Source organism: Podarcis filfolensis (genome assembly GCF_964270895.1).
Source record: "Podarcis filfolensis genome assembly, chromosome: 9".
NCBI lineage: Eukaryota > Metazoa > Chordata > Lepidosauria > Squamata > Lacertidae > Podarcis > Podarcis filfolensis.
Window position 1 is genome coordinate 31580174 of NC_139610.1, and position 25003 is coordinate 31605176.

Sequence of the window (25003 nt, forward strand, 5' to 3'; positions counted from 1 at the left end):
GCTTATCATCAGTAGAGGAAACAGAACCCAGGTTGCACTGTTTTCCAGAGAATGATAAAGATGCGACTGAGGTCATAAAATAAAATTAAAATGGTATATTACAATACACACACATGTTAATAGCAGGAAAGCTTTATGGACTTTAGTAAGGTTGTGTGCATATATATGTATACACACACAAATGAATGTGAAAAGCAGACATTCTAAGATTGGTAAACATTGTCAAAAAGCTCCTAAGTATCCCCCACACACATAGTTTAACCCTACGCCATGAAGAAGCAGAACCACATCCCAAATGCTAAAACAGGTGTACTGATCAGAATCATACATGCAAAAACAAAGGTGATTTATAGAAGTGCTAGACCTGGATTAATAAGAGTTTATTTCGCTACATTTGTGGCTATCTGATTCAGAGAAAGAACCTGGTCTTTTAGAAAACAAGATATGTTTATTTTATAAAAATTTCAGCATTATTATTTTTTAAACACTGTTGTTATAAAGGTAAAGGGACCCCTGAACAGTAGGTCCAGTCATGGCCAACTCGGGTTGCGGTGCTCATCTCACTTTATTGGCCAAGGGAGCCAGCGTACAGCTTCGGGTCATGTGGCCAGCATGGCTAAGCCGCTTCTTGCGAACCAGAGCAGCACACGGAAACGCCGTTTACCTTCCTGCCGGAGCAGTCCCTATTTATCTACTTGCACTTTGACGTGCTTTGGAACTGCTAGGTTGGCAGGAGCAGGGACCGAGCAACGGGAGCTCAACCTGTTGCAGGGATTCGAATCGCCGACCTTTTGATCAGCAAGTCCTAGGCTCTGTGGTTTAACCCACAGTGCCACCCGTGTCTCTCGTCTGTTGTTATAAAGTGTAGTAATTAATAAAATAGTAGACTTTTTATAGCTGGCCATAGATTTATCTAGTAAAAGGCTCACAAATGATTTAACTGTGTCATGGTTTTTCATTCACTAGGGTCACAGTCACCCCATTCATTTAAAGCGCTATGATACCACTTAAAACAGTGGTGGCTTCTCCCAAAGAATTATGGGAGCTGCAGTTTGCTAAGGGTGCTAAGAGCGACAGGAGACCTCTATTCCCCTTTCAGAGCTACAGTTGGGAGAAGGTGTGAGCACGCTGTGGAAATAACAGAGAGAGCAAATTGGCAAATGTGCTCAGGCAAGAGTCACACACAACAGGAGGCTTTGAAGATGCAGCTCAAAAGAGCAAGCGACTCTGGAATACATTAAGAAAAGGTTAATCATTAATCCTGCACTATGTGTGTTGATGGCACCCTATAAATTATACATATCTTGAAGCTCCCACAAGATGGTCCTCAGGTAATGGATTATCTCCTAGAGCAAACATCAGATTCTAAACTTGGCCATTTCATCGAGAAGTTAAGTCTCCTTGTAGAATATTAAAATCCAAACTTGCTGCAGTTAGTAGTACCCAGACTTTTTATAAAGTGTTTCTTATCATTCAAGAACTCACATTTTGTGCTTCAGTTCTTAACGCAGATGTAAAATTCCTGGTACCATCTGATAAGCAGAGAGGCAAAGTAACGAGGGTCTGTGATCCTTTGGGGGAAATGAGGCGCAGTGTAGTCTACAGTGTCTTTGGAATGATTTAGTTACACCAGAAACTTTCAAAGGAGAGAGATTTCACAGCATTCACATCTCAGAAGCAGCCTGTCCTCCACAGCAGCCCAGCATTGGATTCCCATACATCTCTGTCCTCTCCCAGCCTGCCAGCTTCAGCCAGCCTGCCAGTATGGTCCTGGCCTTGCACAGCAGCTCATTGAGTTCTCTCCATTGTCCCCCAACCTCTAAATTTCAACAGGATACGTTTTTCCTGTGTGACATCACCCCTCCCGGAACCTTCTCCCCCAACTCAGCTATTTACCCAGAGCTCAGGCAGAGGGTCAATGACTGGCCATTGCCTGGTAAGTTCAGGTTACCAGATTTTTTTCAAAGAATTCAGGGACACTTAAAAAAAGGAGGGGGAATTATTTTTTAAAAAAATATTTTTAAAATATTAAGAATTAATATCTTTTCTTCTGTGGTCTCCTTGGTCACGTAGCCTTCCTCTGGGCCCTGGCCTGTTCTCCTGGAGCGTTAGCTACCATGGAGTAGGCTCAGGTCAGGCCTGGGCTCAGCCATGTGTCCTTGCCCTCCAGATGCTCTCCTTCGTCTCCTCCTTAGCGGCGGTGTCAGCAGCGGCACGGCAAGGTCGGGGCTACCCTATTTTTTTCTCCTTCCTCTTTCTCTCTCTTCCTTCTCCTTCTCCTTCTCCTCTCCTCCTTCTTCCTGCGTTAGCTCCAGGGTTTTTACTGGCCCCAGAGCGCCGCTGGGCAGTCGTCCAGGTGGCTGGGCGCTCTCACTCCTGGCTCGATTTGGGTCATGGGGGGGTCAGCGGTTCCCCCAGTTGATGCACCGGGCATCCCCGGTTCCCCCTCAGCAGTGGCAGCGGCAGTCTCAGGAGCCCAGAGCCAGCCTAGTAGCACAGTTGGCTCTGGCTGGCTTCAGGAGCTGCTCGCTGTCGTGGCGCCCGCCATTTTGCCTTGCTGGAAGTCCCAATATGATGTGTCTTGTGCCGTTGAACCAATCACGCAACATTCTTTTCCTACTAATAAATCTACAACACTTAAAATACAAATCTAGGGACATTAAATGAAATCCGGGGACATTAAATGAAATCTGGGGATATTCTGGGGACGGATTTTGTCTGGGGACAGATTTGTAAATCCAGGGACTGTCCCCAGGAAACAGAGACGTCTGGTAACCATATGTAAGTACACCTTGATAGCCCTTCTCCCCAGGGATTTCCTGGTTTAGCCTGCATTTTACATCTAAAAATCTTCGCTTTAATACTCCAAATATTGTCTAAATGCTACCATTTATTAATTTCTAATATCCTCTAACTCTACCAGCCCTTACACCCCCAAACATTGTTACCTGAGATCTGTAACAATATGATCTGCATGGAACAACGACAATAAAGATATTGTATATCGCAAAAGCTCCCCCACTGCCCAGAATAAGGATGTGATGATGGAGAAAGTTTCACCTGCTGTAATATTATAAATATTTTATATTAGTAGGGGCAACTACCCTCCTCACTTCTTCCACCAGCCCCACATACCCGCTGTTTGCCAACTCCCTGTCTCTTTACAACTGGCCAACCCCAACTTTACACCTAGCTCCCCAAAAAACTTCCCTCCTTTACAGTTTGCCCCCCAAAGCCACTCCACCCTCTTGGCCAACCCCCCTCCCCTTGGCTTTACACTTTGCTCCCCCTCCCTTTACACTTCACTGTGGCAGGAGGGGAACCCTCCAAGAACTGAAACACATTTTCAGTTAAAATGCAGACATTCTCCTTCCTATTTCCTATAGCAATTTGGGGGTGGGGTGGATGAAGGAGAGGAATAAGCCCCAGAGGAGGAGGCAGGACAGGGCTCAACCTCTTTCAATTGCAAATGCATTGTAGGTCTTTTATATATATATAATTTATCCTAATTTGTAAAGAGAAGCTGAGAAATCTTTCTGCAATACAGATTCATTAATAATTGTCATTCTGTCTGCACTGTATGTTCTTTGCCAGAGCTCAGATAATTTTTCACTTTATAAATGGAGAGCATCAGTGCTGTCACATTACCCGGAGCTGTGAGTCATTTGCATATAAACTATAAGCAGCTTTCAGTATTATATGCACAATTTTGGTTCCCCCTGGATTTAACTTCTGTAGCAGAACAAACAGGAGAAAACACTTAGTACTTCATAGACAAATCACACTGGATTGATTTAGATCAGTCAGAGTTTAAAGGAAGAGTTATTAATCTTCAAAGTTTTCAAAATATTTTACCCTTCCTGTCTAAATTGACTCTCGGCTTGTTCGCAACGTAAGAATAATGCAACATAATACTGGAGATTCAGCTGTGCATATTTAGACAGCATTTGGATGGGTGAGAACAGAAGCTGCTCACCCAAATTAATGGGCATTGCCATTCAAATGATGTGTGTGTGCCGCATCTTGTGATCAATTAAGCAGGGCGGGGCATACCTGCTCCCTCAATACTTTGTTGAAGTTGGCACCCCAGTTACAGGTCTTCTCTTTTCCTCTGGAGTTCCTTGTCCTGTGTCTAATAACCTTTGGATGGGTGGTACCTTAGACCCAAATTGGCCCTGCTATTTGATATGCTGCAAAGGCATAAAACTCTTATGTGCAAAGGACGCATAGACAGACACCTTGATCTGGGTCAGACTATTTGTCCAGCTTTGAAGACAAAAAACACACACTGATGCAACACTGCATTCTAGATTCCCAGACTTCTAGCTCTATTGCTGCCTTTCTCTCTTTCTCTCTCTCACACTTATCAGTCCACTTACTTTAGCTCTGTGGGGGGGGGGAGAAGGGCGTGTTACCATCCTCAAGTTCTGATAGGTATCTAATTCCTTACTATCTCCTAACCAAGAGCTCCCACGGCAGAAATGTAATCAACTAACCACTCTAGACTACTGTTAACCAGCAGTCTGCCTAATAGAAGAATGACAGGCCAAAATTCATAACACCAAGGTGTAAAGAAGACCTGTAACAGTAAGGAAAAATGTCTTTGCTGAACCATATCCTGCCCAACTTTAGTTTAGTATCATCTGGTCAAGGCAAATTGCATTGCCTCTTTGAGAGCCAGCCCCAAAGATTGCAATATACAGAATCTGGGTGGCATTAAATGCTAATCCTATCCAGAGTAAATCCATTGAAGTTGATGGGCATGACCAATTTAGGTTTGTTAATTTCAGTGTGTTTACTCTGAGTAGGGCTTGTTGAATACCACTGAAATGCCTTCCTGGACATGTATGCCCTCACCAAAATGTCACTCATAGTTGCATTTAATCTACCACATGACTTTGTCATGCAATGAATGTTTAGACCACCACTGTCATGGAAATATAGTCATATTTGTAATGCTTATTTAAGCATTTGCTGAAGCATTAATTTCAAAATTGACCCCAACACTGCAAACAGTTCAAATCGGCAGTTCATATCTCTGCGATGAGGTGAGCTCCAGTTGCTCTATCCCAGCTCCTGCCAACCTAACAGTTCGAAAGCACAGCAGTGCAAGTAGATAAATAGGTACCGCCGTAGCAGGAAGGTAAATGGCATTTCCTTGTACTCTGGTTTCCATCACGGTGTTCCATTGCACCAGAAGCAGTTTAGTCATACTGGCCACATGACCTGGAAAGCTGTCTGTGGACAAACGCCGGCTCCCTTGGCCTGAAAGTGAGATGAGTGTCGCAACCCCATAGCCACCTTTGACTGAACTTAACCACCCAGAAGTAATTTACCTTTTACCTTTACGTAAACATTTATTTCAGAATTGACCCCAACACTGCAAACAAATGGGAGGGATACCATGGAAATCAATCAATGAGCACTTATGTTACAAAGAAGAATGCGCATACTTGGACTGCTTGTACAATGCGCATACTTGGACTGCTTCAGTTTACAGGTTTTCTTGGTTGTCACAGGCCAAAAGTCACACATTAAGTCTGGTGCTACAACAGAAGAAATCAATAAATGTGTGCATAGTAGGATACCTGTTGATGGGAACAGGATTAGAAGAAAATCTTTCCATTATTCAGAGTGAAATACACACAATGAAAGAATGAAAAATAAATTTGATTATTTTTAGTTGGAACCATTATTGAAATAAATGTAAATAGCATACTAAAAATGAATAAAGCATACCAAAGGATGACTTCATGTTTATTTTTCTCCAAAAGTGAGTGCAAGCCTAATGTAATCACTATTTTTTTTATTTTAAAAATGTTAATGAATCATTAAGGCATTTCTGACATTTTATTTTAAGCCTTTTTTGTTGAAGTTTTGTTCAGCAATACATTAACTCTTACACTAACAAGTGCTAATGTAGATCCTGCCTTCTCTCTAAAGAGCTATAAAACTCCAGAGCTTTCAGGATTTAAGCACAGTTATAAATCTCAAAGCCAGGTGTTTCTATATCATTTTCTGTAATCTGCAAATGATACTAGACTTTCTCAGCTCAAGCCAAATATGACTGTTGCACATGTTAGTATTAAATGTAACCCGCTTAAGAATGAATATGTAAAGCAAAACAAAAGGCACACTGACAGATTTCACCTTTGGGGAAAGAATGTCAAATGCCCTTGAAAATCAGATTTGAAAAGCCAGCCGTGGAAAGGTATGCAAGAGTGATAAATGAAAGGTAAAACACCACAAACTAAGCTGGACAAAATACAGTAGGGACCTGATTGCCTACTTCAAGTAGCATTCCTCTTAATTTATGACCTACCAAACATCTTCCAAGTTATGTCAGCATTGACGATAGTTTGAGCTGGGTTGGGTTGCTTTTTAAGTTTCAAGCTACCTCTCACATTGTGAATGTAAACTGTGAGGGTTGTTTTTGTTTTTAAAAAAGAACTGCTTCTGAAAAGCAAGCAGGGAAACTGCAAAAAGCTGCCAAGAGGCCAAAACTCATTCATTCCTCCTGCAAGCCCTGTATTCAGTTTTCATATGGTTCCACGCATTTCTCTGCTGCCATAGGAAAACCTTCCCTCATTACTCTGACTGATTACTTCAATTACCAACCGAGCAAGGCCTAATGTTCTAGGCTTCATTCCCAGGAATGCAAAAGGTTCAATGATATGCTTCAGATCCATCCAATTAGGAGGGAAATTAACGCTAAATGCTCCAAGAACACACGTGCAGTGCCAGCTTCTAAGTATTTGGCCAAATAATCTCCACGTACTATCTGCACACCTCTATGTTTTCAATGACTATAGCTTTGTTTACTTTGTATATTTATTCCAGAATAAGTGCTGATGATTAATGGAGCTTTCCACTGGAAAGGGCGAAGAATTTAAGTTGTGTGGATGGCAATAGGCCAACGACTGGGACAGAAATGAGAAGAAACATTACAATTAGCACACTAAGGCCACTACGATTTATACACAGGCTTAACTTTCCCAGCACAAAGAATTCTGTTGAAATAATTAGCTAAAAAGTATTTTACTGTGACAGGGTTGCAAAGATTAGAAGTCTGTGTTGGCGTAAGTTGGACAGCATGCTCTATGCTACACAGAGGAGCAATTTGTTGTCCTCATTGTTGATTTTATTGTCTGGTATTATTACTTGATTTAGAGCATTTGTAGCCCATGCTTCAGACAAAGTGCCTCCAGAGCATCTTGCATATGATCAATTAAAACAAGACACTCCTTGCCTTTAGGCTTAGCTTACTGTCTTTAAAGGGGGGGGAAGGACAGGGAGGGAAGATGAAAATAAAAATCTACATTCAGATACCCATTTCTGAACAGCAAAGCTGATGGAATGAGCCCTGCTTCCTCTCTCTCCCACTGAGGCCGTCTCATGGAACGGCTGCTCCCTGGAGACAGCTGAGGGAAGAGGAGGTTTGATGGAGTCACAGCGGAGCCAATATTTGTACCAGTTACTTTGGAGCAACTACGTTATACAGGCAACTCACAACTTATGCACATTTAGCTTTACATGCTTGGCAAAAAAAGGGGGGGAGGAGGTGGGCATTCAAGAAAAAAGAATCTGGCAATCCCACCTGCTATTGAACCCAATGTGTTTTGGTCATTCACGATTTTGGCTTCATGTGCTATCCCCAGAACGTAACCCCCATGTAAGTTGAGAGTCACTTGTACTCAAAATAAGACAAACCAGTGTGGTGTAGTAGTTAGAGTACTGGACTAGGGTCGAGGAGATCCCGGTTCAAATCCTATCCAGCCATGAAGCTCTGTGGATTAACTTGGGCTAGTCATGAGTCAGCCTAACCAACCTCACAAGGTTGTAATGAGACTAAAATGTAGCACCGTGTATGCTACCTTGAATACACTTGGATGAACAGGTTGAACTGCATTAAATAACTAAAATATGGGAGGACAGAGTTTTTTAAAATAAAAATAAAATCTGGAAGAATCCATTTCAAAATCTGGGGAGAACTATTGATTTGAGAATGGTTATATTAAAATCCTAGGTCCCTTCTATTCATTGGCTAGGACTCCCAAAATTGCTGGGGTGTTTATGTAAAATAGAAGCTGAAATTTGGTACCATAGCAAGTTACTAGAAAATTCAGTTAAAAGTTCACTTTCAAAACACAGGACACAAATGGAGCTTCCTGACATCCTGTTTCTTGAGCAGTTGTTTGGATACGTTTGACTCTGCTGCATTAAAAAAAGTGTTCTCTCACACTTTCCAGTTTCCATTTCACATTTTCCTTGTCGCAAATCTTTCAGGGAAGCAGGGTTGTTACACAAGAGCTCCACATCAATCATAACTCTGCAACTTGATTGAACTTCACCTGAAAACAGTGAGTCTGGAAGCACCCAGGGTCTGCCACAAAGCAGCATCTTGCCTACACGGTTCAATTTATGGGGAGGGGCAACCAAAAAGGCCAACAAGCATCTGTTCTAGAATGTCCCCCATAATCATTTCCAGTTTCCAGCAGTTACTTGGCACTCCTGCAGGGCCAGGAGCTGTTTGACCCAAAAGGGTCATCAAAAAAGAAAGAATATTTGTAAACAACTGTTGTATGTGAATCAACAGGTTTTAATGTGAACTGATGAGATGACATATTAGAACTTTGGCTCTAGTAGTTTACTCAGGAACATTCAGTAAATTACACATCCAGCGTGGGGAAACTTGTGTCTGCAACATGGATAGCATTTGTGTAGCCCAGCCCACTGAATGCTTAAGGGCACCATGCATCTTGTCTTATCTGACATCAGGCATCACACAAATGCTGCAACACAACCCTACTTTTGCTTTCCTGGGAGCTCCAGTTCACAAGAGCCCTGTTCAATGCACAAAGACAGCTGTTTGCATATAGTGCTGTCACACCCTCCCAGGTTTGACCAATAATGAAGGGAAAGCCTTGCTAACACAGCACCTTTATGTTTATTCTAGTGCTTCAGAATCTGGTTAGAGCATAGATTCATGTGGCCATGCATTTTCATTAGGAACAGCTTCCTTTTCATAAAGAAAAAGAAAAAGGCCACGTTTTCCCTTTGATAAATTACTTAAATCAACTAACTGCACTGACTAATTTATTAATGCTTTCAGACTCACCACAAGTATATAAACACACATTTAAAAACTGACTGACATGAATATACTTATTGTGTAAAGCTACATTATTTTCAAGGCATGAGCACTTCACCGCGAGAGTATTTATTTCTTGGCACTTCCTCTCCCTCTCCCCAGCCTGATTTATAAGGTTCTGTAGTTAATTTGATGTTAACATACTGCCTTACAGCTATGCTGGTATTCTTCTTCAGGAATACATTTTCCAGATTGTCACTTTAGTCATAAAGTACGATCAGAATATTTCACCTCCAAGTGCTGAAAGTCTAAAGGGAAACTTTTGGTGCCTCCATATTTATTGAGAAAATTCTCTCACCGGTCTTGTATTTTCTGCTTTAAACCCAGAACTGTATTTCAGTAGACTCACTTAAGTGATACCAGTTACTTGACATTTATTCCCACCCCACTGTGAGTGCTATAAAATGATCACTAGAGTGTCAACATTCTTTCCAATATTTTAGACCATAGCTATGCAAGGTACTAGGGACGCGGGTGGCACTGTGGGTAAAACCTCAGTCCCTAGAACTTGCCGATCATATGGTCAGCGGTTCGAATCCCCATGGCGGGGTGAGCTCCCGTCTTTCGGTCCCAGCTCCTGCCCACCTAGCAGTTCGAAAGCACCCCTAAGTGCAAGTAGATAAATAGGTACTGCTTTATAGTGGGAAGGTAAACGCCGTTTCCGTGTGCGGCGCTGGTGCTGGCACGCCAGCTGCAGCTTCATCACGCTGGCCACGTGACCCAGAAGTGTCTTCGGACGGCGTCGGCTCACGGCCTCTAGAGCGAGATGAGCATGCAACCCTAGAGTCGGACACGACTGGCCCGTACGGGCAGGGGTACCTTTACCTTTACCTTATGCAAGGTACTAAAATATAAAGTTAAATATTGGTGAATGAATTCCAATTTTATTTAATTATCTAAATTCCTATTTTATTTTATTAATTTTATTTCAGGGGTTGGGATGATTTGAATTCAAACTCACTCAGGGACGTTAGGTACACTCTGGAGCAGCACCAATGCCGTTGCGTGGGAGATCAATACAGATCAAAATGAGATCAATACAGATGAAACTGGACTGATGAAAGACCTTTTTCATTGTATCCTTATTGAATTCACAACATTCCCTTCAGTTGTTTACTCTGAGCTTGGCAGGACAGTACAGGTAGAGTTCTGTATGCAGCTGCCTCATCGATTACTATTCTTTATTGATATACCAATGAAGGACAAAATAGGCTTCTATTACTCAAACTGTAATAGGAACTGTGGCTTACTGCCATGAAAAAACAAAAAAAGAGAAATGACCCATTGATTTCCTCATATGCAGTTCATTCTTACGCACTGTGCTAAATCAGCTCATTGACAGTACACCCTCCAATGTGGTTTATCAAGAATCTATTTTTCTCAGTCAAATACTAGAATTTCCTGAGTTATTTTTTCCCTTAGGAACTCCTTAGATCAGGGAAGCTTTTAATGTTTGGTGTTTTAATTTGTTGGAAGCCACACATAGCGGCTGGGATACCCCGGTCAGATGGTTGGCATTATTATTATTATTATTATTATTATTATTATTATTATTATTATTCCCAACTATATGCCATGATGGCTGAGGCTGTTGGGAGTCCAACAACTTCTGAAGGGCCACAAGTTCCCCATCTCTGCCCTAGATGCTAAGAACACTTTTGCTTAGAAAGTTTAAATGCAATACAATCCTATGCATGTCAGTTCAGAGCTGAAGAGGTCAAAGGGCTGTGCCAGGCATCCCCAAACTCGGTCCTCCCAATGTTTCGGGACTACAACTCACATCATCCCTAGCTAACAGGACCAGTGGTCAGGGATGATGGGAATTGTAGTCTCAAAACATCTGGAGGGCCGAGTTTGCCTATGCCTGGGCTGTGCTATATGAGACAGGCAAGTTATGAGAAAGAACTGAAAGAGTTGCTGGCAGATTACTTTGGTGACCCAACATTACTAAAATTGCATTTGGATGAGAGACAAAAATTATTTTCAGACACCACATTTAAAAGGTTTGGGAACTACTGCTATTCCACAACAAAAATTATAGGAATTTTTCTTGTACCACAAGGTGGTGCCAAAAATCTACTAGATCTCACAGGTTTTCAATAAGATGCTCTTTTCCAGAAGAAATTAGTTATAGCTAAAAGATCGTTTACTTTTCAAGAACCCCCCCCCCTTTCATTGCAGCCTATCACATTCCCTCCTCAAGATACCTGAAAAATATGGGACTCTGCAGAGTGAAATTTAACCTGTTATTATTGAGAAGATGCAGCTGGGAGTAGAAAAAATAACTGTCTTCCTTAAGTCCCACCCTGCATCCTGTGCAGTCCAGAAGCACTTTCTGCTTGCACACCATTCATTTTTTAAAAAGAGAGTAGCCCACAGGTTCATTCAAAAAACAAACAAACAGCAAATCACCACCAGATTAAAACCAGTTTAGTGGCATGCTGATATGAAAAGGTCTTTACTGTGAGTACATGGCATAAGATACTTATCAGCAGGCAAGCCATAATTGTTAACACAATTGAGAAAGTACCTCTCTCCAGGTACTCTGCCTAACCTCAACAGGGGGACTCAATGGGGGTTTCCAAATAAACCTATTAGGTAGGCTTGTGTGGGAAGCAATTATCTGTCAGATACCCATGCATGAATATTGCTTAGGGTTCTTTGTATCCAAGGCCATACAGCAGCTGTTGCAAAAAGGGTATTCTATACAAACATGTACAATTTTAGGAATTATTTACATGTATAAATTTGTTTTTAATTTCTTTTTTTGCTTTTAACTTGTTTTCAAATTTTAAGTTGTTATTATTTGGCTTTATGTTTTCATATTGTTGGAATATAACTGTGATATATTTCCATGATACAGGGGCACAGAAATATTTGAAAGAAATCAAAAGTTCTACTTTAAATAAGCACAAAATGTTTACTCATAGGATTCTTATTAGTGAAAATGCTGTGGGGGGTGGGGGGGTGGAAGAAAAAAGTAAGTGTCCTTAATGCAACAAGTTTCCAAATATATTTTTAGAGGCAAAAGGACTCAGAACTAAAGAATACCATTTTAATATATTAATATTAATAACAATATGAACAGGTGACTTTTACTGTCAGTCACTTGAGTGGATGTCAACTCAGTTCATGACAACTGTTTATAAAGTGCATGGTTGTCGCATATAGCACAATGAGAACCAAACTAGAGACTTTTTAAAATGAAAATTCCCCAGGATGCAGTTTCCTTGAGCACTGGGAAGCCTATTTAAAAATGAGAAGAGAAGCTAACCACATTGCTTATGCAAATGAACATAAAATAGCCTCAAGGCCTAAGCTTCTTGCAGTTTCCCTGCATGCAACCTTTCTGCTCCAGATTACCCACAAATGTCTGCCCTTCAAAACACACATTTTGAACTGCGTAGGAGTGTGTGCATGTAAGACAGAAATCCAGAGCAAAGACACCTTTGGACAGATAGTGTTAAGCAACACTTCCCTAATGGTGGGGTGACAGCCCACTTAGTTACTTTTTTGCGAAGGCTAGAGGGGAAATGATTTAGCTAAAATAGGAGCAATTCAGATACCTGGCTAGTTAATTTCCAGTAAACATCCCCTACCTTTTTCTCCTCCAAGCAATGCTCCACTCTTTCTCCAGTCCAAATTCCTGGGACCCAAAGCAGCTTCCCTTTAACTAAATAAGAGAATCATTTGGGCTTATGCTTTTCAAAGGTAGTTCATCCCAAACTCACATTCCATGAAATACAGGTCCAGGCAAACCAAGTATTCATTTTTTTAAAAAAGGGGTGAAATGTTAAAAGATGCAACTGTCTTCATGCCACTTCATGTTGTGCACAGTTCTAATCCCACACAATAGGCAAAGGTGGCAAATGGAAAAGGTGTGTAGTACAGATAGAAAAGATACTGAAGACAATCCAGCTTTAGTTATTGACATCTTCCTTATGAAAAACACTGAAACATCTAAAACCTTAAAAATGCAAGGTACTGGGGCAATATTGGCCCAATAGAGAATGAATAACTGGAGGTAGAAAGATTACCTCCCTAGCATAGTTTAGTAATTTTTATATTAGGATTTTTTTTAAGTTTATGGAATGGAAATCTGCTACACCAGTTGAGACATTTTCATTTAAATTTAATTCAAATCTGCTTTTTAAATTCCTTTCCCAGCTAATTTGGTGTAGCTCACATATGCTTTGGAGAAAGACAAGAAAGCTTATGAAATTAGCCATGCTTTACAACAAAAGAGAAAAACTGTTTTCTCATCATCCGCTAGCCACCCCATTAAAAACCTGTGATGTCGAATGCTGTTGCAATATCACTGCGAGATCTTATCATAGGAAGTGGTGGAATTAAGGTTAATACTTTCTGATTAAATAGGTCCCTGTGCGGGACAGAAAAGTATGTGGCAATTCTGAGATCCAAATATCTCCAGTTCCTTCCTGTCCCCCACCATCTACTTTTCACCCAAGTACATCATATTTATGTCTGCTTTACATGATCTTTCCTCTTCAAAGAGACATTTTATATGGCTTCAAAATCATAAAACTGTTGTGTATCTGTGTATACTGACTGGATGGCCTCCAGCTGTGCCAAGTCTTAAAATGTGTCAGGTAATACAGCACTCAAACGCTCAACACATTTCCCAGTCCAAGCCTGTAGACCTACTTACATATTTTAGTGTTTCAGATCCAAATGGCCTTCACTTTGTCAGTCTTAATGGATGCTACAAAGTGTTGGTGTTTTCTGACCAAGCATGAAAATGTATATTTTTTCGAAAAGGCTTTAGAAAGTACACGTTTACAATATGGTGTACTTGGAGTTTTCGTTAAGGCTTCTACAGCTTCACAGATGGAAGGCATGCAATTCTCTTGGGTGCAATATGAAAGTCCCAGCTGGAGCATTTCCAACAGGATGTAAACCATGGTCCTTTAGCTGCCCTTTCAAAAACATATTACTTAGGCCAGTGCTAGCAAATGTCAACACGAAAACAGAGTGCAAGTACTGGAACAACTCTGCCACATGCACAGAGGGTTTTTTGTGCAGAAAGTAATTAAGTGCAGTTAGGTGAAAATTGCATCAGTGACAAAGATATTACAAAATATTTATTTTCATAAAAATAAATAGCTTTAAATAATTTGAGTTACAAAATATCACAAAGAGATTCAGATAGCTCTAAAAATTTAAAGGCATACATAATTGCTTGCAGATATCTGGCTGTGTAGGACAGAATGTTCTCAAGAGGTGTTTCTTGAGGTCTTCAACAACTCTGAAGTTTCTTCAATCCTGAAGATATTATACAAAGAGGTTAGATACGCCAAACAAAATTGTCTGCTTGCAGAATGGTAACATTGAATAAGCACCAACTGCTTTTCCCAACTATATTGAAGCGGGGGGTGGGGGAGGGAATCAGACTAAAAGACAATATGGAAATATGGATTATAGAAAACACACATTCCAAAATATCAAACACATATTCTTAATTTTCCAACTTAACTCAAAATTTTGCACATCTTATTTCTCAGTAGGGAATTATTTTAGAACAATACAAGTTGGGGTGGGTGTTAAAAATGAAACCTGTTGAAATAGAATTATACTGAAAGAAAAAATAAACAAACAATAATGTAAAGTTTCACAATCAGGCATTACTACATCAAAGTACAATGCTCTTGGGTGCGAAAATGATCATGGTTTTCATTTTGTTTTTAAAAAGGAGAAACTCCTTCAATAAAACATTACCGGGGGGGGGGAGGGGAATCTAATCACTAATAAACATATTTAGCACTCTAATCTCTAGCAGCCACCAGTAAATTCACTTAAAGTTGTATTTCAGAAACAAAAATAGTGACTCATCCCACAAACATGGAACTGTAGCTCGATTTATTATCCAGTACAGCCTTAAGGAAATGCCACACCTGATGCAAAGGCCTTTGAGGTTTGGAAAACACATGTACTTTCTAGATATGTTTTAAGCCAAAACAATTCCCTGCAGAGAAATAAATTTGTCTTCCCCCCCTATTACTTACATTTTGCTTATTCTCTCCATTCTTTGTACTGTTGTCTCCTGCAATTTCAAAACAGGCTAAATTAATTCTTTGAAGTCCGCATTTTTCTAAGTTTAAAGGCATGAACAGAGTAACTTTATACAAGCACTTAATTTTATCAAAAGTGCTTTGAAAAAGTTTGCTATTACCCACCCCCCAAATAATAATAAAAATCAACCAACATCTACAAGCTCTTCCAAAGCAAATCAGCTAGCATTTGCTGGTTTTTAAAGTACCTTTGAAACCTCTGACAGACCATGATTATTAACGGCCGTGGCTTTGGGAGATGGGTCTGCAGATAACTGTGAACTGTATCCAGACGACTGATGAAGAGTCTCTGGCAGCTCCGCCTTCTCCCTATCTGCAAAGAAATATTCATTTTAAACATCACCTTTGCCTTTTTGCTCTCTCACATCAGGTCAGCCATCACACAGTTTGATTTACAGAATATATTGACAAAGGAAATGGAGGGAGATGAATTTGCAAAGCTCCAAGGTCTTTCTCTCACGTTATTTCACAACCATATATTGCAATTATAACATAGAAACTACCTGCGACGATTACCCAGGTATGCCATGATTCCTAGCAATGTAAGCTGTTGCAGATGCCATTACTCAAAAAGGTCATTACTTGAGAATAAACTATTTCCTGAGAGCTAATGCTTATCTGGGGGGGGGGGGGGGGACCAAAAGTTTAACAACAACTCCACAAGCAACACAAATGGCATCAGGGTTCTTCCAAGCCCTTCTTAAATGCCGCACTGTTCAAGTCAGTAAGATCTTGGCATTAACCTAAAGTGTTTTTATAGGCCAACCAAAACCTCTATGCAGTGAGAAAACATCACATTGTATAAAATATCCTGTTGGCAGATCTCAGAACCAACAGAGAACAGCTGTACTTTATCATACAATAAATCAGTTCCAACTTACAGAGACGATAATGAGTTGATTGACAAGTATTCATACAGCAAACCAACCATATAGTTAATATACATTTTAGATAAAACGAGAATGGATGTGGAAAATTTTCTGTCTGTTCTGCAGTTCTAAGGCATGGTGAAGTTTTAAATGTGTCTCTTGCAATTATGGTCTATAATTTTTCAAAACAAGATGTTTTCCAAAACAGTTTACAGAAACATAAACATACAAATAAACTATAATACAATTTTAAGACAAGTCTAAAAATGTGCATTTCAAAACACTACAAAATATTATTAAAACTAGCATGAACATGACCGTACAAAATAAAACATAAAACAATCACAACCCAAATCTAGCCATTTAAAAGGATCATTAAAAAGATAGGCCTTAAAGGTTCATTTAAAGGTCCTGAGGGATGGAGCCTGCCTAACTTCAAGCAGAATTTAGTTTCTTAGTTGGAGGCCCAATGTTGTACATGTACAAAGAGAAGACAAGGCAACATTCCCAAAAGTGACTATCCACTTTGGTCTGGATTCCAAACTGGGCATCTCTCTGAGGGCTACTTTTGACAGTGGGAAGATCTGCCTACCTGTCAATCACCTGATATCATAGGACATCAGGTGGCTCTATGTCCACCAAAAAACACCAGGGCTTGCATTTGGTGTTATTTAAATTTGGTGCAGAATATAAGCCCCACTGGGACTGGTTCCATTTGGAATCTTCCAGTTGGGTTAGGTTTTGGAATTGGGCCCAAATTTAAATAGCGTAGAATGCAAGCCCTGCTGCAATGGAACAATCAGGATTTGTTCCAGACAGCAGGTGACATGTGAGTGTGGTTGGCCAAAAAAGGGCTGCATGGGCCAAACTGGTGGCCTTAATTTGACTCGCAGGCCAGAGGTTTCCAAGCCCTGCTCAGCAGAAAATGAAATTTAAATAGACTGCATTTCAGTTTGCAAGAACACATTTAAACTGACAATATCACTACGTAGTTTTAAAAGTGGACTGGAGAAGGCTACATCAAATACTCACCAGGAGAAACTGGAGTCATATTTCTGCTAGAGGTATTTTCTTCGCTCATGTTATTAAAATCTGCAGATAAATCAGCCTGAAATTATAAGACATTTCCCCCTTTATAACAGTGCCCTTCAGCAAAATAGCTAGCATTTCCTAGATCTGGTTAATGATCTCCTTCAATACCTTTCAGTGAATGGGTTACAATACACTCCCTAAAACAACAGTATCAGCAGCATAGAGACAACATCCCTTTTCAGACACTACCGTTTAATCAGGAAGATACCATGGGTTCATGTATGCCAGTTCTATCCCTTGTTTCCTCCAATCACAATCATCCAAATTTGGCAAACTATGGTCTAAACTAAGCCACCAATGTTTCTTGCACATCACATTGGGCTGAATCCAACGCTGAACTTATGATGATGCAATGGCCTTTCATGTCTACCAACAGAACTCCCTCTCCCTCTCCTGTCCCTTCCAGCACTCCCTTGCAGCCTCAAAATCAGCTCTAAAGGACTGGGGACCATTCAGGAGGGAGATGAGAGAGGAAACAGGCGTCCCATTGCATCAGTGGAACTAGCTCAATTGGTAGAGCATGAGACTCTTCATCTAAGCATCATGGGTTCGAGCCCCATATTAGGCAAAATATTCCTGCACTGCAGAGGGTTGGACTATGATTCTATACATGGGACACGGGTGGCGCTGTGGGTTAAACAACAGAACCTAGGACTTGCCGATCAGAAGGTTGGCGGTTCGAATCCCCACAACGGCGTGAGCTCCCGTTGCTCTGTCCCAGCTCCTGCCAACCTAGCAGTTTGAAAGCATGTCAAAATGCAAGTAGATAAATAGGTACCGCTCCGGCGGAAAGGTAAATGGTGTTTCCATGCGCTGCTCTGGTTCGCCAGAAGCGGCTTAGTCATGCTGGCCACATGACCCGGAAGCTGTACGCCGGCTCTCTCGGCCAATAAAGCGAGATGAGCACCACAACCCCAGAGTTGGTCACGACTGGACCTAATGGTCAGTGGTCCCTTTACCTTTTTATGATTCTATACACACAGTATACATTGAATGAAGCAAGTTTATTTCTTGCTAAAGTAACCAACAGTTATTCTCTAATTATATCTCACAATTGGAAATTTATGCCCTACACAACTGACATTCAACAGAATAAAATTCAAGGGGCTGGAGGTAAGAATAAATAAAAAATAAATACAGTAAAATAAGTTAAGTTGGCTCATAAGAAAAAAAGCCACAGTTGAGCAACAGCTTTACTAAAAGCTACCCAAAGGATACACAGCTGGTAAGCTAAAACAAAACATTATCATTATTTAGGAGCTCAAAGTGGCAAATACATCAACATAGCTGTAGGTGGTAAAAACATACCTTTTTGGACTGCAGTAACAGTTGTGTTTCAAGTAGTAACACCCGGCTCAGTAAATTATTCCACTCCTTTTCATCTATAACAACCTTTCCCTGTAGTTTATCTTCTAACGCCTGTAACTTTTCTTCTACCCAGTCCAGTTTATTAAGCTTCTCCTGCAGTTCATCAAGTTGGCTCTTTAATTCTTGCATTTCATTAGTAGTTTCCTCCAAGACCTGTAAATAATATTTTATTCATCCAAAGTTTTAGATAATCTTACTCATTAGCCCCCTTTGTGCCTTAATTCTCTCTGACAAGAGGCAGTGACGGCCACCAACCTGAACTGCTTTAAAGAGGACTGAGGGTTAAAGAAATGAATGGAAGATAGCCATCATGGCTAGTGGCCATGGATAGTCTTTATGTTCCACCTCCACTGCAAGCGGCTTTATGCCTCTGATACCATTTGTCAGGAATCACAGGTGACGGGAGTGCTATTGCTCCCAGGTTGTGCTTGCAAGCTTACCACAGGTATCTTTCTAGGCACTGTCAGACTGGAGTGCTAAGACTAGACAGGCTTTTGGCCTTATTCACAGGCTCTTATGTTCTTAAAGGGTGGGTACAGCCACACTTTGGGCACTGCTGTTATGATGAATGCCTCAAGGGGCTAATGGCAGCATTATGTAGATTGTTTTCCCACTAGCTGCTTTTGCTATTTAATCATGTGTCAAATTTATTACTATTTTCTGTACCATTGGAACAATCTTTCCTCTTCTCCCCCCCCCTCTGTTCTAGGGGTTCTTTCAACCCCCCACCAGAGCAGATTTGGGGGTGCACAGGGGGAGGAAAGCCCTGATGTGCTAGCGGGACTCTTGCTGGCTCCCACTAGCACACCTCTTTAGCTGAATCCAGCCCATAACAATGCACAAGATATATTAGCTGAAAATTTTTCATTATTTCAACCGGCAGGTGAGTAAAGAAAATTTAAATGGTCCTACCTGTTCACGTACACTGAATGGATCATCAGCAATACAGGCAACTTCTTCCTGCTCCTCCTGCTCCTCTTCCTCCTCCAGTGCTTCATTGATGATGTCTTGAGGGAGTCTTGCACTCAGCATACTTTTACGATGTTCTATTTGAGGATTCTTTGCCATGTAAAAGACCCCACACACAAAGTGATGCAGAGAGTATTAATAAATACCATATAAGTCAACAGCAGAACACCTTTTAATTGAACCTGGCTATAAAACACATGTGTGTGCGGGATAAAATACTTGAGGCATAAAATACAAATTTTGAAAAGATAAAAACAAAATAAAAAAACCATTCCCAGTATTGTACAGACAAGGAATCTCTAAAGGCCGCAAACTCATATTGGTTCAGCCCTATTTTTAATAAGTCGTGAGAACCAGGAACTGAATTTCTAATATAACTTCTGCAAACTGTTTTAGAGGACTGTTTTAAAGAGGACTGTTTTAGAAACCCTCCATCAATGGTATTTGATGCCTTATTAATATACAAATAGCATCTGATATATGTCGTAAATGTGGATTAAACAAAACAGATCACATACACATTTTCTGGAATTGTTCACAAACAGAAATATTCTGGAAATCCATTCAGACTAATATCTGTGATATGTTAGAATACCCTTGGACACTAAAGCATTTCGGCTTGGTTATCTAAAAGAGTTTATTTTAGAAAGTGATCAAGAAATAATGTTCAACTTTATTACTGCTGCTAAGATTATAATAGCTAAAAATATCTGAATGGATTGAAAAACTTTGGTCCATAGTAGCTATGATTATGCTAACTTATGATAAAAGACTAAAAATTGGGTTTTTTCGTAATGTTTTGGAACAAGTTCAATGATAATATCCAAGTTTATGCTGCTTTCAACCTGCTGCAATGATATTTCTTTATGTTGTTTGAATTTTGTTTCATAAATTTCTTTTTTTTAAGTATCTTCCTACAGACACACCAAATTACTGAGGAATCCTCTCCAGTCAAACTGCTTCAGGAGCAGAGGACCAGGATTCATAACTCCATATTCCATATTCCGATTACCTGAAAGGTAATCTTACAGTGCCAGGATGACAAGCCTAGAAGGCAGTGGTACAAAGAATCAGCCAGATATCTGAACACAGTTCAGTTACTGGTGAGCATTTTTCAGACAACTTGCTCAGTAAAAAAGCTATTGTTGCTGGAAACATATCTACAGTCTCAGTTTTTTGTCTAAAATAATTGTGTATTTTAATTCTTCTTCTAAAATAATTTTGAGTGCTCTTGCCTGCTGAAAATCCATAGTAGAGATTGTTGCAGAATCTGGAAGAGTAGGAAAAAGATTTGTAGCACAGAATGTTGCAGAATCAGGCACACTAGGACTGTTTGCTTGTAGCTGAGGTCTAACTGGATGCGTTCTCTTTCTTGTTTGGGATTTGATCTATAAAAACACACAGAAGTCCCATCCAAATAGTTAATGATGAATATATTTTCTTGTTTTTACAATATGAAGTATGTTCTAACAAAACAATTTGTTGACATAAATATGCAAGTATATGAGCTCTAAGGGAAAGATATAAACACATACACTGTATCCTCTCAAGAGTGATTTTTGAAGAGCAAATTGTAGCAATCAAATCCAAACATAATATTACACAACTTTGCAAGAAGTTATAACTGAAATTAAGTCAAAGTATGGCACTATGTCATTTTAACTGTCTATACACTGATGTGCAGGAAGAAGAAAAAATTAGGGGGGAAATGAGAATTATCTGATTTTCCCAATACCCATAGACAACAGAAAAGGGGAGTGGCGTCCACACCCAAACCAGAGCCAGTTCAGTAAGACACCCTGAGAGCCATTCATAAATTTTGTTAATTAAAATAATAAACTGATAAATGGAGCAAACACAAAGTTTTCACACATCCAAGAAACTGTAATAACAAAAATGTGCTGGTTATTTTACTTAGACCTTAAAAGATATTAAAATTTTTATTTCTCAGAAGTATGAACTAAATTAATAACTTGATCCATACCTTATTCATATTACTTAATTCTTTATGCCTTTTATAGACTGAATTAATAATGTCACAAACAATCTGTATTTTTCTCTCTGCAAAGCCATATTGGAGGAACTGCTGTTTTGATAGGACTGGCTTATACTGAAATTGATCTCGGAGAACCTGCAAGGAACAGAGAAAAAAGAAATTGCTTTCACAGTCACTATAACTGTGGTTACAGGTAAGTAGCCGTGTTGGTCTGCCATAGTCGAAACAAAATAATAATAAAATTCCTTCCAGTAGCACCTTAGAGACCAACTAAGTTTGTTATTGGTATGAACTTTCCTGTGCATGCACACTTCTTCAGATACGGGTTAACTGTGGGTTGCAACTAGTGCATGAAAACCCAGGAAGTGCTTTTTTGCATTCCTGTAATTTCTAGCCCTGTTCAGCAGTTGAAACCATATCAAAAAAGTAAGAGAGACCACTGTGCTTTTTTTTTTTACTTCTGTTCATCAGGATTCCTATTAGATACCTAGGTGTACTTAAGTCTATACTTTTTTATTTTGACAAGAGTTTAGAGATATAATTTATCCCAATTTCCCTATGCCAGTTTGGCTTGTAATACACAGGTCTGTGGATAACTTTTACTGTTGATATATTGCATTTAATGGTAGTGAGACACCTAGTTAATTTATGATAAGCAGGAGTAAGTAATTTTAAAAATACAGTGAGTCGTGCTCTATTATGCATCAGCTTATGTACAGATCACTCGTTACATTATCTGGCAAGTGTAATGAGCACCAGCCTTCCTTCGACTCTTGGACATACAGAGGAGGACAGATTCCTGCCTGCTCCCCAGCTCAAAGGCTGAGAGTAAGGCCAAGAAGTCATTTGCTACTGCATTGTGAAGTGTGTTGCTGCAGCACTTCCACCAAACTCTCAATGTCTGATGCTAGAAGAAGCTTCTTTAGTAGAGTTAAGCCAGGGTTGGGGGATTGTTCCTGCATAGTGTGAGATCACTTAAAATAGTAGGGACAAGGTCCTGGTAACAGGTTTTAGCTTAGCTAGTAAGATCAGCCCTAAAACCATAGATCCTTGAACTCGCGTGTGAACAAGCCCCATCTTATCTCTCACTTAATATATCATACAAGCTAGAACACTGCCTATAAAACGTCACAACATAATACATGCTGAGATCATACAGTCATGTGAGTGCTATAACAATTTAAACCTGTTTGTAGCCTCCATAATGCCACACAACTTTTTCAGAAGACCTTTACACCATGAATGTTGCTTTAATGTTCTACTCTTGGACGTTTTAACTTACGTTTTAAAGTAGATTTTCCTTTTTTTATTTTTGTACGGGGCTTTGAGACATGTGGTGAAAGTAAAGTTTAAAACAAACTTTTACTTTTCCCTTATTCTCAACAAGTGGTAGTGTCACAGAGGACACTTGAACTATATAAATACCTTATAAACAGCATCAATAAAACGCAAGTCATTCTTTGCCATGAGTTTCACATCTGATTCCACTAGAAGTTCTGCAATATACGTTGAGAAGGATGTGAAGCAATAGCTGATGATGGGCAAAAATGCAGATGGATCCCCCTTTGCCAACCTGTAATAGAGAGAAAAGCTAGACAGTAAGAGAATATTGTATTCCACAATGTACTCACATTTTGGGTGCTTTCAAATTTCCAAGCGTATCTCAAGTCCTTTTTCTTGTTAACTGCAACCAACATTTTGTAAGAAAGTTTCTACTTTATAAGCATCTTTGCTTTCCATTTAAAGACACAGGAAGGGGAGACAGGGTAACATATAAAAAAGGGTCCCTTCAGACCACTGTTTTCTGCAAGTCTGTTCTGCATTTGTGGTGAATTTAAACTGCAGCATCCACACATCATTCAACTTTATTAGATTTTCTGCAGTGATGATACAATATCCTGATACAATTATGAGCCCATAAATGCATCATGAATGCACAATTAAAAGAATGCCTGGAATGACCCTTTCCCTTTCCACATCCAACATCAGACTATATGGATTAATATGCTGCAGGTTTTAGCTGTCTACCAGTGTTCATCTATTATCCAAACAGGAATACAGTACAAGCAAAATTATTGCCGCCTCTTTAACAAGTCAGTTTATTATACTGTATATATTTTTTTTAACTGGTCCACAGTCCAAGCAGAAGCAACATTAAAATAACATGATTCTGATATGAGAACTGTAGATACCTTTCCCAGCAAATCATGTTTGATAGAACCAATGAATATTATAAAAAATAAAGATATACCTGCACTTACCCAGCATAATCAACATCTCTGGGATAATTTAAAAGTCGAAGTCCTTGCTCTATTTTACGCAAGTTTCCTTTTAAATCTCCTGTGGCCATGCTATCACGTTACAATTCTTATTTCGTTCAGATCATAGGAAGTGCTCAGTACAGACTAGAACACAGAATAGTTGCATTTTAGAATTCAAATGTTTTGGTTAGTCATATTATACACTCACATTATAGAACAAGCTCAAAGCAAAATTGGACTCAAGCTTTGTTGTATGAAAACAACTATCCACTTTCAACCTTGCACATGGGAAGGACACATTTTATCTTAAGTGGCATTTTTAGGTTCGCAAAAACAAAACAAAGAAGAATTGTTGTGCAAATACCACACTTTCACTCTGGAAACACAGGCTACAACTGTACACCCATTAAACCCAGTAGGACTAGCTTCTGGAGCATAAAATAGGATTGCACTGGGAAGGTTACAGCCCTGCGCACACTTATTCTGCTTGCAATCCAACCCCCCTTAACTGGAAGTAAGCCTCATTGAATTCTATAGGACTACTTCCGAGCAGACATGGTTAGGAGTCTGCTTCCCACTGAGCTCATTTCCACAAAAATCAGGTGTAGGATCAGACTGCAATTCCCCCTATTTTTTCTCTTTTTTTACACAGACTGCAATCCTACACACAATTAATTTAGTTGCTGTTTAGCAAACACCTACTGAACCCGACAAGGCTTATTTCTGCAGCTGACACGTCGCTATTGCCATTAATAAACAGGAATGTCAACGGCGCCTTATAACGAACAGGTATGACAGGTTCCTCATAGTCAAAAACAGACTCGGGACAACAAGAAAAAGGAAGAGGGAAAGAGAAGCACAGGGATAGAGGAGAAGTATAGGCGGTTATTTCGGTTACGCGTGCATAAGGTTGCAGAGTCAGCTTACCGGCTCCGGCCCAACTTTGGCCTGAAGGATGGTCGGAGCCCCGCCCACCTCCTCGCGCCGCCCCCGCCCTTTCTTTCTTCCTTCCCTCCCCCTGTTGGCGGCAGTTTGAGCGCTCCCGCGGGAACTCGAGGCAGCCTTTCGCTCCGCTCCGGCAGATTCCTCACACCTCCCCCGCTCTGAGGCTGCTAGCCCTATTGGCCGGCCCCAAGAATTTCTTCTCAGACAGCGCTGTGTCCTGCAAGGGGGAGGGAAAGCGCCAATCTTTCGCAATAAATAAATAA

General features: G+C 40.1%; 1 protein-coding gene across 1 annotated transcript; it reads right to left on the reverse strand.

Annotated features, from left to right (window-relative positions):
- Nucleotides 1-14231: 14231 nt before the first annotated feature.
- CEP44 (centrosomal protein 44) lies at nt 14232-24789 on the reverse strand. Its single transcript, XM_083572122.1, has 11 exons — nt 24723-24789; nt 23796-23939; nt 22960-23107; nt 21523-21669; nt 20774-20926; nt 19482-19628; nt 18510-18722; nt 17142-17217; nt 15429-15553; nt 15175-15212; nt 14232-14434 (listed from the first exon to the last, which is right to left on the reverse strand). The coding sequence occupies exons 2-11, from the start codon at nt 23882-23884 to the stop codon at nt 14386-14388; spliced, it is 1185 nt and encodes a 394-aa protein (XP_083428248.1). The 5' UTR covers nt 23885-23939; nt 24723-24789; the 3' UTR covers nt 14232-14385.
- Between the last annotated feature and the right edge of the window lie 214 nt (nt 24790-25003).

Excerpts from the sequence above, each read along its gene's own strand:
- CEP44 (XM_083572122.1), bottom strand. The coding sequence starts at position 23,884 with ATGGCCACAGGAGATTTAAAAGGAAACTTGCGTAAAATAGAGCAAGGA. Across the intron at positions 23,108-23,795 it reads AGAGATGTTGATTATGCTGG|GTTGGCAAAGGGGGATCCAT; the intron begins GTAAGTGCAGGT and ends TCTCTATTACAG. Across the intron at positions 18,723-19,481 it reads CATTCAGTGTACGTGAACAG|GTCTTGGAGGAAACTACTAA; the intron begins GTAGGACCATTT and ends TATTATTTACAG.